The following is a 15,675-nucleotide window of genomic DNA, read 5'->3' as shown; positions in this document are numbered from 1 at the left end:
TCCATTCTCTTGAGATAATATATAAATTGTAATGCAAAACCGTGTTATTTCTTAAAAAAAAAAACCTTAAGCTCATCTGGGAGAATAAGTAAATAAAAAATGCCAATTTTTTTTTTTTTTTCCTTTTTAGACAGGGTCTCACTCTGTTGTTCAGGCTGGAGTGCAGTGGTGTGAACATGCCTCGCTATAGCCTCAACCTCCTAGGCTCAAGTGATCCTCCTGCCTCAGCCTCCTGAGTAGCTGGGACCACAGGCATGTGTTACCATGTTCAGCTAATTTTAAAAATTTTTGTCAAGACAGGGTCTCACCATGTTGCCCAGGCAGGTTTCCTGGGCTCAGGCTCTATCCTCTTCTATCCTCCTTTATCCTCTATCCTCCTGCCTTGGCCTCCCAAATATTATAGGCACCTGCCCAAAAAAATTTTTTAATAAGACAATTAGGACTCCATAAATATCAGAACACAGTATAAAGTTACAGTGATTAAAACAGCATCATATTTGTTCAAGAACAGACAGACTGGGAGACAGAGTTAAGTCCCCAAACAGACCTTTGTATGTATAGGTACTTAGAATCTGAGTAAGGCAATCAGATCAGTGGGGAAATGAATTCTTTAATAAATTGTGTTAGGACAATTCATTGTGGGGGGCAGATCCCTACTTCACCCCATACACTGAAAATAAATAGCAGATGGATTAAATAACTGATTGTTTTAAAAAATGTGTAAGAAGGCCAAAGAAATGTCTAAGAGAATTCTTTCAAAATCTTAGAATGAGGAAAACCTTCTGAAGCAAGACAAATAATAAAAAACCATTAAAAAAATTAACAGATCCAAGAATTGAAAACACACACACATCTTTGTGACATAAAGAAAAGTTAAAAGGCAACAACAGACTGAGGGAAATTATTTGCAAAATATATAACAGAGTAGACATAAAATCTATAATTAACAAGAAAAAGACCAAGAATCAGGAGAAAAGTAAAGAAACATATGATAGGCAATTTACTGAAGAGGAAACCCAGTGAACTATGTAAAAAGATACTCGACTTTTCTAGAGGACACAGAATGACTATCGTGTATCAAGCATTGCTTATGTAGTCTTTCACAGTCCTGTCGAAGCAGATATTATTCATTTAACAAGTGAGAAAACTGAGTCTTAGAATTAGTAACTTATGGTGGACGTTTTTTCAAATACTGTAATTTATCAAAGTGGAATGTTTTTTGCATTAAGTTAAAATCCTTTCTGTATTCTCTAATTCACGACTATCTTTAATATAAATTTTGTTTTCAGAATACACTTGAAGGTGTTTATTTAGTATGCCCCTTGAAGAGAAAGGGCAAGGAAAGAAATGCAGTTGGCTACCCTTGATCATGTGACCCTAACAGGTTAAGCTTTCAGGACACACACTTGCATGCATATATATTTGATTTGAGAAGATAGACATGATTTTTACGAGGATTTGTTTCTGTTTTACTTTGGCAAATACTGCATGAATCATGTCTCTAGATTTTGACTGGCTGGGTACTTTTTTTATATGCCTGAACTTCTTGACATAGTATTGAATTGTCTTTCAAGTGATCCAAATAAATAATACATATCTATACATTTATATCACTGTAAATTTGGAAATGCTGCCATAAGTGGGTAATGGTAACATCATAACTGAATGGACATGCAGGAGACCAATTTGGGGTCTATTTGAGGAGAGGGTAGGGGGACAAAAGGTGTTTGGACATGTTGAATTCATTGTGCTTCTGAGGGCCAGTAGGAAGAATTAGCTGACAGATAGTTGAAATTTTGACTCTAGACTTGGAACTGACAAGTTGAGTCTTGTCTTTGTACTCAGTGTTCCACTGAAACAAGTTGTATGTAGTCAGGAGGTGGGTTGTATTAAGGGCTGAGGAGGGAGAAGGCCATTATCCATAATAGGTTTATGTATTTGGCTTAGTCTTTATTTAAAAAAAAAAAAAAAAGTAGAGCAAGAAATGTTCTTTTTGCTGGGATTGGTTCTCATGAAACCGGAAGAACAGTTCTCCCCACTTAAATTACCACCATTAAGCAGTGGTTGCCTTTATCACATATACAGAATTCTGTAAAAATTTTATTTCAAGGTTTTAGTCCTTGAAGTAGACCAAAAATAAAATAATTTTTAAACTACTTCCCAGAGGAGTGTTTTTCTGCTCAATAAGGAAACAGTCACGTGGCATCCAGACTCTCTCTATACAAGCAGTACTGTGTCCTTTGTCTTCACGCAAATCTGGTTAGTTACCTTTCCTTAATGTTATGTTAATGCACCATCAGAAATGGTTGCAAAAGGCTATGCATTGGCTGAGGGGCTACCAAGAATGGCAGAGTGGACCATACTCAACCCATTGTAGGAGTTGGCACCCTCTTCAACTGTACCCCAACCCCAAAATATGAGAGTCCACATTTTCAAGGGATTTTCACATGAAAGAGATAATTCCTGGTTAGCCAAGTGTAGCTTATTAGCACAGCCTTCTCTTAATCTTTAGTTTTCTGCTGTCCCCAGTTTTCTACTGTTTGCTGCCGGGTTATCATCTTGGCTTTTGCTTATTTCTTCTTACTCTCTTCCCTCTCTCCTCTGACAGCCATTACTTCTGTATACCTACCCTCAAAGTTATAACAGAACTCATGTGAATAATCAATTCTCTTTAAAATAGAGGGCACATGATTATTATGCCTGTTTTTCTTCTCAAGCAAACTAGACAGGGAATAGGGATGGGAGGATACCCAGAAGGGTGTGGTATTGGTGGTAATTGGATTACTGAGAATTTGGTTATTGGCCTTGTTTTACTTTGTGATTGTTAATGCTGAATGAAAGGATGCATGTGAAACTTACAGGAAAATAGCCAACTCCAATCACAGAAATGTTACAAACCACGTGTTGCCTAAAGAAAGTAAAATAGAAGGACATAATGATTACAAGCTATTTGGCTTTTTTTTCCTCTTATTTGGCTTTTAAAAATGACTTTTGGCTGGGCGCGGTGGCTCGCGCCTGTAATCTCAGCACTTTGGGAGGCTGAGGCAGGTGGATCACCTGAGGTCAGGAGTTCGAGACAAGCCTGGCCAACATGGTGAAACCCTGTCTCTACTAAAAATACAAAAATTAGCCAGCTGTGGTAGTGGGCGCCTGTAATCCCAGCTACTCAGGAGGCTGAGGCAGGAGAATCACTTGAACCCGGGAGGTGGAGGTTGCAGTGAGCTGGGATCGCACCACTGTACTCCAGCCTAGGCAAAAAGAGCGAAACTCCATAAACAAACAAACATACAAACCCAGCTACTTGGGAGGCTGAGGCAGGAGAATCGCTTGAATGCAGGAGGCAGAGGTTGTAGTGAGCCAAGATCATACCCTTGTACTACAGCCTGGGCGACAAGAGCAAAACTCCATCTCAAATAGTAAAAATAAAAATGACTTTTAAAGCTGAAAGATACATTATTTGCAAGACGGAGTTTTAAAAATCATATTCTGCAGGGGCATTAAGTTAACTGTCTTTGTGCTCCAGCTCTTTAGCTTTCAGGAGTTTAGTGTTTTATTGTAAACCGACATTGTGCACCATCTTGATCTGAGGTGAATGCCAAGGTATTGCTTTTTAAAGTGATTTTTAGAATAAAAGAAAACCATTTCATCTCTGATTTGCCCTCCCTTTAAAAACCCCACTCTGCATTTCTGTCTTACGGCTTCTGTACTGCATCAGTCCTCCTGAAGCCAGCCAGCTCCATGCGGAACATTCTGTTGCTCTTTCAGCATAAGCAGGTCTATTGTGATATTTATCTGAATTCAAGCAAGGCTAATTAAAAGAGCTGCTGACAGTTGTTATGATCTGACTTTGACTGCAGCTTGATGGTCATTATGGGTAAATAATGAACCAGGTCTGCAAATGTAGCAGCTGCCAACTTGGGATAGAAGAACGGCTATTGCTTCCAATTTAAGGATCTATCGACCGCTTCTCTTCTCCCTGCAGATCTTCTGCAGAAAACTAATGTTTTCTGCTGCTGTGTATTGTGGTTTCAGCTGTTTCAGATATAGCCTATAATTTCCTTCTTTAATATTTAACTTAGGACATTATTAGCTTTCAGAGTTAACAACTTTTCTATTTTGAAGAATCTCAGCTTTGTCCTTGTGTAGGCTTTAGCTAATCAGCTATAGTTTATTTATATGCATTTAATTTGTGTGTTGTGCAGGAAATGGCTAGTCTGTAAGAGCAAGGTATAGCTTTATTAAGATGTTTCACAATTGTATGTAGGTATCTCTTCTAAAAAAAGAGATAGATGCATGTCCCTTGCTTTTGTTTTCTTAAAGATAAACACCTACCAAATCTCAGTTTTGAATTTTGTTCACTTTGTCAATGGCTTATGAAATATTTTGATGCAGACCTCTATTTATCAATTCAGAGGAACTGCTGCAGTGACTTTCATTAAAATGCAATACTGAATATATTGTCACTCCATCATGAGCTTTTCCTTGTCCTATTAGCAAGTAGGAACAGGTGCATTAAGGTAAGAGAGAAGGCAAATTGCATTCATAGATTAATATTCTTCCTGCAGATTTTTCATACTTGTGAAATACAGTTTCTGGATTTAAAAGTCATATTCTAGAATTTAACACAAGCCAGCACTTAACAACACATCCCTAGCGTTTATTCAACTGCCATAGAAAAGACTGTCTGCGTTATGTAAAGTCTGAGGATACAGTGGTGCTTTGTGCATAATGCAGCAGAGCTTTGAGATCTTGCTGGGAGGAAATGATCCCAAACATGCCCCTGAAAGACAAGTCTTACTCTGAAAAATAATGATGAAAAATTGCTTATTTCTTCATGTATTTGTGTCTGTGTTTATTTCAGGAAAAGCTAACTAAACTTTGTTTATCTGACTCCAGAAGAGTGCTGTGAGTGTTTTTGCTTTTCTGTTTCCAGCTTGGATAATGCCAGAAATAGTGTTAACAAGGGGTTATGTTATGCTGGCTTATGTTAAACCAGATCACCCCTAACATGTGCAAAGCCATTCATCTGTGTCACCAAAACCCAAGAGAACATCTGACATGGACTCTGAAACAGAAACAGTGATCACTTACAAATCAAACATGGCACGCTCTAAACTGATTGTGCACGGCAATCTTTTCTAGAAAGGACAACTAATTGAACATGATAAAGTGTAAAGTTAATTAACACCCTTAAATTTGTTGATTACTTTCACGGGATTATATTGTTCGTTGAGTAGCAGCTTTCTGTCCCAGCTGTCGCCTTTTTCTGCGAATGTCGCTGGTAAACAATAGAGACACCATAACAAGTCGTAAATGGTCCCTGTGACAGCAGCCCCTTGTGAGGCTGCATCTGTAGAAAATGATTAGAACAATTGCATTTTAAAGATGGCTCACATTGCAGCCCAAGTCCCATTGGTCCTCTTCTTGATCTCTTTTGATGGCACACTGGTTAAAACATTTAAGTTCTTTTGAGTAAATTAAGTGATTTACTATGTTTGGCTATATATCAATGGAAGTGCTTTGGTGGCAATGTTTTTACAGTATTAAAGACAAATATAATTTGAATTGTACTTTTTAGTTTTCCATCTCTTCCCTCTTTGGATTTGAAGCCTTCTTTCTAATAGTGATAGAATTGAAAATGATCTCCTTATTTGTAACTTGGGAGTAGTTCGTCTAAGTTATCAGCACCTGCATCATGGTTTATCTATAATAATTCTTTGGGTCAGCTTTTCAGTAAGGCTAAATTCCAAATTTCAGCTCTTTCCTACTGTTAGGTCAAAGACTTCGACATGTTTAAGCTGAATAAATTTACTTGTTATGTTTAAATTTTTTATAACATTTGTGTAATAGCTATATACCTTTCCAATGTATTGTTTGATTTGAGTGTCAAAGTTAGTATGGCCAGTGTTTTTAATCACTGTTTTCAGATGAAGAAACCAAGATTGAGAGGTGTTATAACTTGTCCAAGAGGTGTGACCCTGCACTGTGATTTCTTTCCAAGTCTTTTAACTCAATCACGTTTTTCACTTTTAACTCTTCATAATAATGTCCCCATACATGTACACTTAGCTTATGCATGTTTATGTAGCAGTAAGTGAAAATGCCATTACCACATGTAAAGAATCATGCTGCCCCAAAGTTGAGCTTTTAAAAAAGTAATTGACAAATAAAAATTGTATATATTGTGTACATGTTATAAAATATGTATACATTGTAGATTGGCCAAACTGAGCTAGTTAATTACCTCACATACTAACCATCTGTGTGTATGTGTATGTGTGTGTTTGGTGTGGTGTGGTGAAGTTACTTAAAAATCTACTCTCAGTAATTTTCAAGATTACAATAAACACATTGATACTAAAAGCTTTTTGATAAACTAGAAAATATTAAGTCTTAATGAGTCTTAATGAGTATTCTTGGTCATTTTATTAGCCATTGATATCTGCCTGCCTACTAAGAAGAAAATTAACATTTATCAGACACATGCCATGTGCTGGGTGCAAAGATTCAAACAGCTCATGACAATAAGGATCTTAATAAGACACACCAGAAAAATCATTGATTAGAGTAGTATAAGTGCTTTATTAGAGATATCACCAGGAATGTTTTAAGAATAGAGAAAGGGGGGTCATGAAATACTTCTGAGTTGTCATGAGTTGAGTCTTGAAAAATAAGCAGGAGTTAGCCAGGCAAAGAAGGCAGAGAAGGGTATTTCATGTGAGGGAACAGCCCAAGATAGGCATGGGTGCATGAAAAATCATTGCACATTCTGGCCATTGCAAATAGTTTTCAGTGTGCATTGAGTGGTAGTTTTTGTTGCAAGGGTTAGATGAGGAGACCAGAGAAGTAATTAGGATTCACTGACAAGGAAAATAAAGATTTAAAAATCAGAGCTCATTTAAGGAGAGAAGAGAAAATTCATTGCTTCCTACAACTCAAGACAGAAGAGAGGGTACAGTGAGTTATGTAGTTCTCCTTTTTGCTGAAGCATAAATATATAGGTACTTCAGAAAGAATAACTTAATGGAGAAAAAATGGGAGGAACTTTGAGACTATATAAGAAATGCTGGCTGGGCGTGGTGACTCATGCCTGTAATCCCAGCACTTTGGGAGGCCGAGGCAGGAGGATCATGAGGCAAAGAGATCGAGACCATCCTGGCCAACATGGTGAAACCCCATCTCTACTAAAAATACAAAAAAATTTAGCTAGGTGTGGTGGCACGCGCCTGTAGTCCCAGCTACTCGGGAGGCTGAGGCAGGAGAATCGCTTGAACCTGGGAGGCAGAGGTTGCAATGAGCTGAGATTGTGCCACTGCACTCCAGCCTGGCAACTGAGCAAGACTCCATCTCAAAAAGAAAAGAAAAGAAATGCTAAGTAATAGTGAATAATGTTTTCAGTTGCTGGTTATTTTCATGTTAATGTATAACTTAAGCCTTGAGCCTGTTTTCATTCTTATATCAAATAAAACTGCCCAAAGATTAGGAGACAGATTAGCATAAATGTTAGAATGAGGTGATTTAAGTTTTACTTCTTTTATAGGTATAAGGCTAAGATTAGCCTGAAAAGGGTATAAGCAAGAACCAAGCTTCAGTTTATCTTGGGAAAAAAGGTCACTATTTTTGATGCAAAAATGTGAAAACATTGTTCATTACTTCATTTACTGTTCCTGCATGAAGTTCCAAATGAGAATTTTAAAAAAATATGTTAACTGAGTTCAAGGAAAATATATGCTTGCTCCCAAATAGAGTTTCCCAAGACTTGTAGGATACTCAGATCTATATTTGAGATTTGTTGTGAGATACTATGGTTTCTTTTTTTATTGTTCTTAATACTGATTTTGTTTTCCTTTGAAAATTCTATTTCATTTTTTAATTGACAAAAATTGTATATATTTAGCATGTACAACATATTTTGAAAGATGTAAATATTGTGGAATGGCTAAACCGAACTAATTAACATATGCATTACCTCACATACTATTTTTGTGATAAAAGCACTTAAAATCTACTCTCAGCAATTTTCAAGAATACAATACATTGTTATTAACTATAATCACCATGTTGTACAGTAGGTCTCTTGAACTTATTTCTCCTTATTTCTGATTTTCTAAAAGCTCTCTATTTTTTTTGCTCTGATAAGCAAACCCACATTGGTTGTGAAGAGAGGTGGAGTATTATGTGCATTTAGATAACAGGCAGAACTCAGCGTCTAATAAAAAGCATACCAGATTACTTGCTCAGTTCATGTTAAACTGCTCTGAACTAGATTCACAAATGGATTCAGAATACCTGTATTCTCATCAGTTTTTATATGCCTACCTACAGTTGACAGCAAGAATATTACTCTTCAAGAACAATATCTTGTTTTTTCACCCCTTCTCTGAGAATTCATTATTCTTTCAATGACGAGGGTTGAAAAATGAAAGGAAAGGGGGAATCAGGATTTGGTGGCGATTGCCCTCATTCATCTGACACTTGGTATGTGATGCTACCTTTTGGCATTTTCTTCTGGTTATACATCTCTTTTCCCTAATTATATTTTGGACTTTTTGAGTGCAAAGACTAGGTTTTATATCTACCATGACCTTACGTTTTGGACTGTCTGTGATGGTGATATTTCAAGTAGTTTCTGAATATAACAGAAAACAAGTCCTTATTTTTGATTCAGCAAATATGTTTACTCGTTGAATCTTTACACATAGCACAGAGATCTAGCAAGTTGTTAAAGGCACTGAATAAATATTTGCTGATGATATTTTTCCTCTTTGGACCTTTGTACAACTGTATGCCCTCTAATAGCATGAATCTGACTTTTTTATTAGCTATATGTATTTTCCTTATCCCTTCCCCCACCTCCACTCTCCAACTTCTCCCTCCCCCCAACCATCACAAGCACAAGATTTCAAACTCCTTGAGAACAAGGATTGTTTCTTCCTCATTCTCAGGGTTGAGGACCACTGAAGAATGGATCTCCAATGATCACATTTTTGATGTCAACTATAAGTAGGTGTGGAAGGGAAGAAAGAAGGCAGTTTAGCAAATGGAGTCCTCTATGATACTTTTTTTTTTTTTTAAGAGAGAGAGAGGCTGACTTAGAGGATTTGTGCTTAGATTTAAAAGTGCTTCTCCACTATAAGGCTTATTAAAATCAAAACAGACTACCACGAGAAGTGACAGATGTCTATCACTTTAAAATCAGGGTAGTCAGCTACCCATTTTGCATAGTTTGGGCATTTGCTTTTTCATTTATTTGTACAAATGAGTTCAATGTTTCTGATTCTAGTATTATGGGAGAGAAACACTAGAGACATCATCACAGGAAAGTGTTAGAAAAAGCACTAAAGGCAGCCACAAATATTTAGGCTTTTTAGAGTTAATGTAGTTACATGAGAAAATTTTCTTTTTTCTCATTTGGAACAATTTTTTTTGTGCAAAGTAAAACATGCCATAGTTTTGTGTATTAATATAATAAATGTGGGAAAGTGGATGATTATGAACTTGAAAACCCAAAATTATCATAGAATTTCAAAAGCTTAAAAGGAATTCAGTGATAATTTTCTCTAACCACTTCACATCCTAGATGAAGAAACAGGGTGAGCAGCATTTAATGACTTGCTGGAATGATAGAAATGCTTTGTCTGTAATCCTTGGCATCTTGTGCATATCTTGTGAGAGCAGTTATCACATGGTATTACAGTCGTTGTCTGTTTCCTTGAGACTTTCCTTCTCTCTTGCCTCCTGAGAATCTCTTATGTACTAGAGCTAGTGGATGTGAGTGAATGAGCCAACAATCACTGCCCTCATGGAGGTAGTGTTATTCTAGGGGATACAGACCAGAAACAAATGAAACTGTTAAAGAGGTGATAAATGCTATGAATAAAATTGAAGCAGGAAAAGGAGAGAGTGATGAGATGCTATTTTAGATTGTTAGGTTGAGTGGTCAGGGAAGGCCTCTCTGAAGAGGTGAATTTTGAACAGAGGCCTGAATGAACTAAACTATACCAGTCATGAGTATCTGGGGGAAGAACATTTCAGGCAAAAGGAATAGCAAGTTCAAGGCTTTGAGATGGGAACATACTTCACCTGTTTCAAGAACAGCAAGGAGGGCAAGGTGGCTGGAAAGCAGCAAGTGATGGGAAGAATGATATGAAATGAAATAGGAGAGGTAGCCCAGAGCCACATCGTGTAGGGCTTTGTAGGACTTGGGATTTTATACTGAGAGGGCTAGGAAGTCTTTGGAGGGTTGGGAATAGGGAACAAACATGAGCTGGGTGAACTAGATTTATATTTTAAGAGGATTCCTCTAGCTGCTATATGGAGAACAGACTACAGAGACAAGAGGAGAAGAGAAATAAAGTAGGAGACTATTGCAGTAATCCAGGCAGGAGTTACCTGTAGCTCAGACCATGGTAGTAGGGATGGACAGTGAGAGAAGTGGCTGAATCACCAGTGTGTACCTTCTTAGGAGCAGGGACATTTGTGATTCATCCTTCACCCAAGGGCTTACCACAGGGCCTGATTCTTAGTAGGTGCCCAGTTAATTGTGTTGAATAGATAAAACAAATGCAGATTTCTTGTCTTTCCCATTCACTATGCTGCCAGAGAAAGATTTTGCAAGAAGTCTTCACAGTGATGTCATCTTAACATAGTGGCTGTAGACCACTAAAGTTCTTCTTGACCTGTGCCAGCCTACTTCTGTTATTTATAGGTGCGGCCCAAACCCGCTAATACTTAAAAAGAGAGGCTAAAATTATCCCAGAGAAGACAATGGCTTAAGTAACTAAATAGGAAAATGCCCACTTCACAAATTCAAGTTAAAAAGTAGTAAGCCCTTACATTTAAATAGCATTTTTAGCTGGTCACGGTGCTCATACCTGTAATCCCAGCACTTTGGGAGACCAAGGCAGGAGAATTGCTTGAGCCCAGGAGTTTGAGACCAACCTGGGCAATAAAGTGAAACCCCATCTCTACCAAAAACAACAACAACAACAACAAAAACAAATAGCCAGGCACAGTGGCACATGCCTGTAGTCCGAGCTACTCGAAAGGCTGAGGTGGGAGGATTGCTTGAGCCTGGGAAGTTGAGGCTGCAGTGAGCTATGATCATCACACTCCAGCCAGGGTGACAGAGTAAGACCCTGTCTCAAAAAATAAATAAATAAATAGCATTTTTATTTTACAGCATACATTCACATATTCACAGCCAATCTATGAAGAAGTTATTAATACTTTCCTGTTTTATACACTGAGACTCAGAAGTTAAATAATTTGTCACACAATTTGCCAGCAAGTGGCACATCCCCAAAACAAAATATAACATTTCCAGATCTTTTACCCCTTCTACCATGCTGTTTATCAGCCAACCATTTGTTGAGTATATCATGCACTATAATAGATAATGGGGATGCTGGCAAGCAATGACCTCAGTGCTGACTTTGTAGGAAGTTTATAATGGAGGAATCAGACAAGAAAATCCAAGATTTTAATAAAGTATGATAAATGCTGTAATAGAATCAAGCACAGGGTGGATTTTGGTTTTGTATATATAATTAATAAAATATATGTAAAATAAGTATTTCTTTCAGTATTCTAGCAACTACCCGAGTATGCATTGTGTGTTTTTCTATTTTAGAAAATGGACTAGAATCAAAATGGCGTGTCATTGTAATAAATTTCTTCATTTTTGATAGACATAAACATCTATACAATGTCTCCTGAAATCCATAAGCTGTCTTACACAGTTTTAGAGTCGCAGCTTTCTAGATATTCTTTCCTAAGTTCAAAATGGTTACATTTATTTCAGGATAATTTCGGTCTTTTTGTTTTGTTTTTGAGACAGGGTCTTGCTCTGTTGTCCAGGCTGGAGTGCAGTGGCGCGATCTCAGCTCACTGCAGCCTCCACCTTCTGGGTTCAAGCAATCCTCCATCTCAGCCTCCTGAGTAGCTGGGACTACAGGCACATGCCACCATGCCCAGCTAATTTTTGTATTTTTTGTAAAGACGGTTTTGCCATGTTGCCCAGGCTGGTCTCAAACTTCTGGGCTCAAGCAGTCCACCAGCCTCAACCTCCCAAAGTGCTGGGATTACAGATGTGAGCCACTATGCCTAGCTAATTTAGGTCTTTTGCTGTGGGACTAGGCTTGATAGTGTTATATGATTAAAGGAATATGTATGAGAAGATAAGATTTGGTTCCAAGGAATGTCAAAACTTTAGAATTACCCATTTTAGTTAGATGCTTACTTTGGGATGTAGGTTATGATGAAGTCGGAAATAATTATGATACCACATCAATATGAGGAAAGAGTCGAACTACCACAGACCTCTGAATTAAAAGATAAATTATTCTTTCTTTTATGGTCTTCTCTTGCTTAAGCAACTTATTTCTGCTTTTTAAAATATGTATTTGAACAAGTGAGAAAGTACACCTGTCAAAAGACTAACCAGCTGAGAACCATTGTCAGCATTAATTTTTTTTAAATAAATGACTCCGAAGCTATTTAGCAGTCTGTAATCTAAATACAAAGCAAAGCTATTGATCTATGACGGATAGTGCTGGATTTGCTTGTAAGCTTTGACTTAAATCGTCTACTTAATTTCTCTAGGTGAGATCAACAGGATTAGGAGGAATGGTGGTTATATGGTTTAAATAAAAATGTCTAGAAATTGAGCGAAATAATTATAAAACATTAATGGTTTACCATCTTGATAAAGTAAACTAGAAACTAACAAAACAGCAGTCACTTTAATGTTATAAGAATGTTTGAATGACATAGATTGGCTAATTGAAAGCATTTTTTATAAATTGGGTTTTTGTATATAATCCAAAGTGAAGATATTGTGAAATGGTGTAATTTAACCATATGTGTGAGCATCTCAGGTTTTCATAACATGTGGGCACTCACTCTTCCAAGATTGTTTGGCTAGCATAATGCTGACTTTTTTGGCTTTTAATAATTGGTTATGAATAGTATAAACTGTAAAATAGAAAGCTATTTGATTTGACAATAGCAAAATATTCACAATTTGAATGAAATAGGTATCTCTTCACTTGGGCTTTTAAAAAACATATAAATACTGTATTTCATTGAACACATTAAATTCAAAAGCAGGCCATTACCTGCAGCTGTCTAATGGCCAGATTTGATACATACTACAGACAATTACAGTTTCTTTGTTCTTACTGTACTGTAAAATAAGTTCTTCCACATACTTGCCTGGGAAGTTTTGAAAAATAAAGCCTAACTTGAAAATTATGTATCAAGATTTCTTTCAATATTAAAAACAGTAATAGCGCTCTTGGTTTTATTTTATAGTTAATAAAAATTTAGATGAATGAAGCTTCTTCCTCTCCCTTTTAGGACAAGTCTAGATTATATTTTCTGGCTAAATTGAAGGTTCTTTCTCCAATCATTAGAATGAATGAACATGCATTAAGCCTCTGTTAAAAGCTACTAAGGAGTAGTGAAGTCAGTGTTAAAGTTTATTTCTTCTTCTTGCTCATATCACTAAAAATAAATTGCCCAAAAGATGTATAGCAGGAAGGAAAAGAAAAATCAAATAATATTGAAAAGTACACATGAGAATAATCAGTCAAAATAAGCAAAGTTTTCCTTGCCTTAAAAAAAGAATCTACCATCTGAAATGCCTACTTGTTTAAGGAACAAAGAGCCAGGTCTCCCTCTTTGTAGATCTCACTTATAGACAGTATTTGGAGAGTGGGTGAGTGAGCAAGAACCCCGAATCCAAACGTGGGCAGCAGACCTCTCTCTGGCTGCTCCTTTGCTGATCAGGGCCCAGGTAAAACTTTTTTTTGTATACTTTCTATAACTTAATAGGTTTCTTAGGAGAATAATAGATGCATGGGAATAATAACATTTACATTTTAAGTTCCCTTATAACAGATAAGGGCCATGGTTGTGCCAAAATGATTAAGGTGAGTTGAGATTGAGAGTACAACTGAATCTGTATGTCTCTCTTGGCTTGTGATTAATCTGGGTGATACTTGATTGCTGAATATTTCTGTAGAGATTTAGAGTATCTTATACATGCCTGGCATAAATACAGATTGGAGGCAGGATGTTTTTAGTTGGTTTCTCTAATTTTATTATCTGCCTAAACATTTTTTTTTTTTTTTTTTTTTTTTTTTGAGATGGAGTCTCGCTCTGTCGCCCAGGCTGGAGTGCAGTGGCGCGATCTCGGCTCACTGCAAGCTCCGCCTCCTGGGTTCACGCCATTCTCCTGCCTCAGCCTCCCGAGTAGCTGGGACTACAGGCGCCCGCTACCACGCCCGGCTAATTTTTTGTATTTTTAGTAGAGACGGGGTTTCACAGTGTTAGCCAGGATGGTCTCGACTGCCTAAACATTTTAAGAAATACATTCTTTTGCTTCTATCCCTTTACCCCCAAATGATTCAGGTGTAGGAGCTGCACGATCTGGGAACCTCACGTTTATGGTGGGAGGAGTTGAAGATGAATTTGCTGCTGCCCAAGAGTTGCTGGGGTGCATGGGCTCCAACGTGGTGTACTGTGGAGCTGTTGGGACTGGGCAGGTAAGATTTTTACATTAATGACCTTGACTTGATGATGTAAAATTGACTAATGTTCCTTTCTCTTTCCTGACCATATTTTTATTCTTCTTTCTTCAACCTATGGATTCTTTGTTTGCTCAGATTTTAAAACATTTATTTGGAATAAATTAGTTTTGCATCATTCCTGGTGGGCTTAAGCAGACATCAGCCAATTTACTTATTTAAAAAACTTCCATTATTGGCCAGACGTGATGGCTCATGCCTGTAATCCCAACACTTTGGGAGGCTGAGACAGGAGGATCACTCAAGCCCAGGAGTTTGACACCAGCCAGGGCAACATAGTAAGACCCCATCTCTACAAAAAACAAAAAAATTAGTCGAGTGTGGTGACACACACTTATAGTCACAGCTACTTAGGAGGCTGAGGTGGGGGGATCACCTGAGCCCAGGGGTGGGGGATTGAGGCTGCAGTGAGCCATGATAGAGCCACTGCAGTCAGCCTGGGTGATAGAGCAAGAACCTATCTCAAAAAAAAAAAAAAAAAAAGGGAAAAAAAATTCATTATTAGGATCTTGACATGTCTGTCATCCCAGCAACTAGTGAAATCATCCTTAAAACTGCTCTTATTCGAAGTGCTTGTTTCTGAGTTGCTATTTTCCTCCATCTAATTTTGTAATTACAGTTGACCCTTGAACATCACAGATTTGAACTCCATGGGCCCAATTATACATCTATTTTTTTCCATAGATATATTGAAAATTTTTTTGAAGATTTGTGACAGTTTGAAAAAACAGATGAACCACATGGCCTAGAAATATCAAAAACATTAAGAAAAAGTTAGATATGTCGTGAACGCATAAAATATATGTAGACAGATACTAGTTTATAAATATGCACAAATCTGTTATAAAGAGTTAAAATTTATCAAAGTTTACAAATATTTATAGACCATACATGGCACCATTTACAGTTGAGAGAAATGTAAAGATGCATTAAATCATAATGGCATAAAATTAACTCTAGTAATACTGTACTACTGTAATAATTTTGTGGCCACCTGTTGCTATTGCAGTGAACTCAAGTGTTACAAGTATTGGGCATAAAATGTCATGTGACACTAATCATCTTTGTGTGAGTGGTTCATCTC

At 37.2% G+C, this 15,675-nt stretch overlaps 1 protein-coding gene across 1 annotated transcript in view; it reads left to right on the top strand.

The window, feature by feature from the left end:
• HIBADH (3-hydroxyisobutyrate dehydrogenase) overlaps nt 1–15,675 on the top strand; it is a 136,300-nt gene that overhangs the window by 104,232 nt on the left and 16,393 nt on the right. The window contains exon 5 of the mRNA XM_003807898.4: nt 14,416–14,549. Within this exon, the coding sequence (XP_003807946.1) occupies nt 14,416–14,549 (134 nt within the window). The remainder of the gene's footprint in view (nt 1–14,415; nt 14,550–15,675) is intronic.

This window comes from Pan paniscus, chromosome 6 (genome assembly GCF_029289425.2).
Source record: "Pan paniscus chromosome 6, NHGRI_mPanPan1-v2.0_pri, whole genome shotgun sequence".
In the NCBI taxonomy this organism is placed as follows: Eukaryota; Metazoa; Chordata; class Mammalia; order Primates; family Hominidae; genus Pan; species Pan paniscus.
The sequence above is the reverse complement of the archived record's forward strand: the minus strand, read 5'-3'. Positions and strand labels throughout refer to the sequence as shown.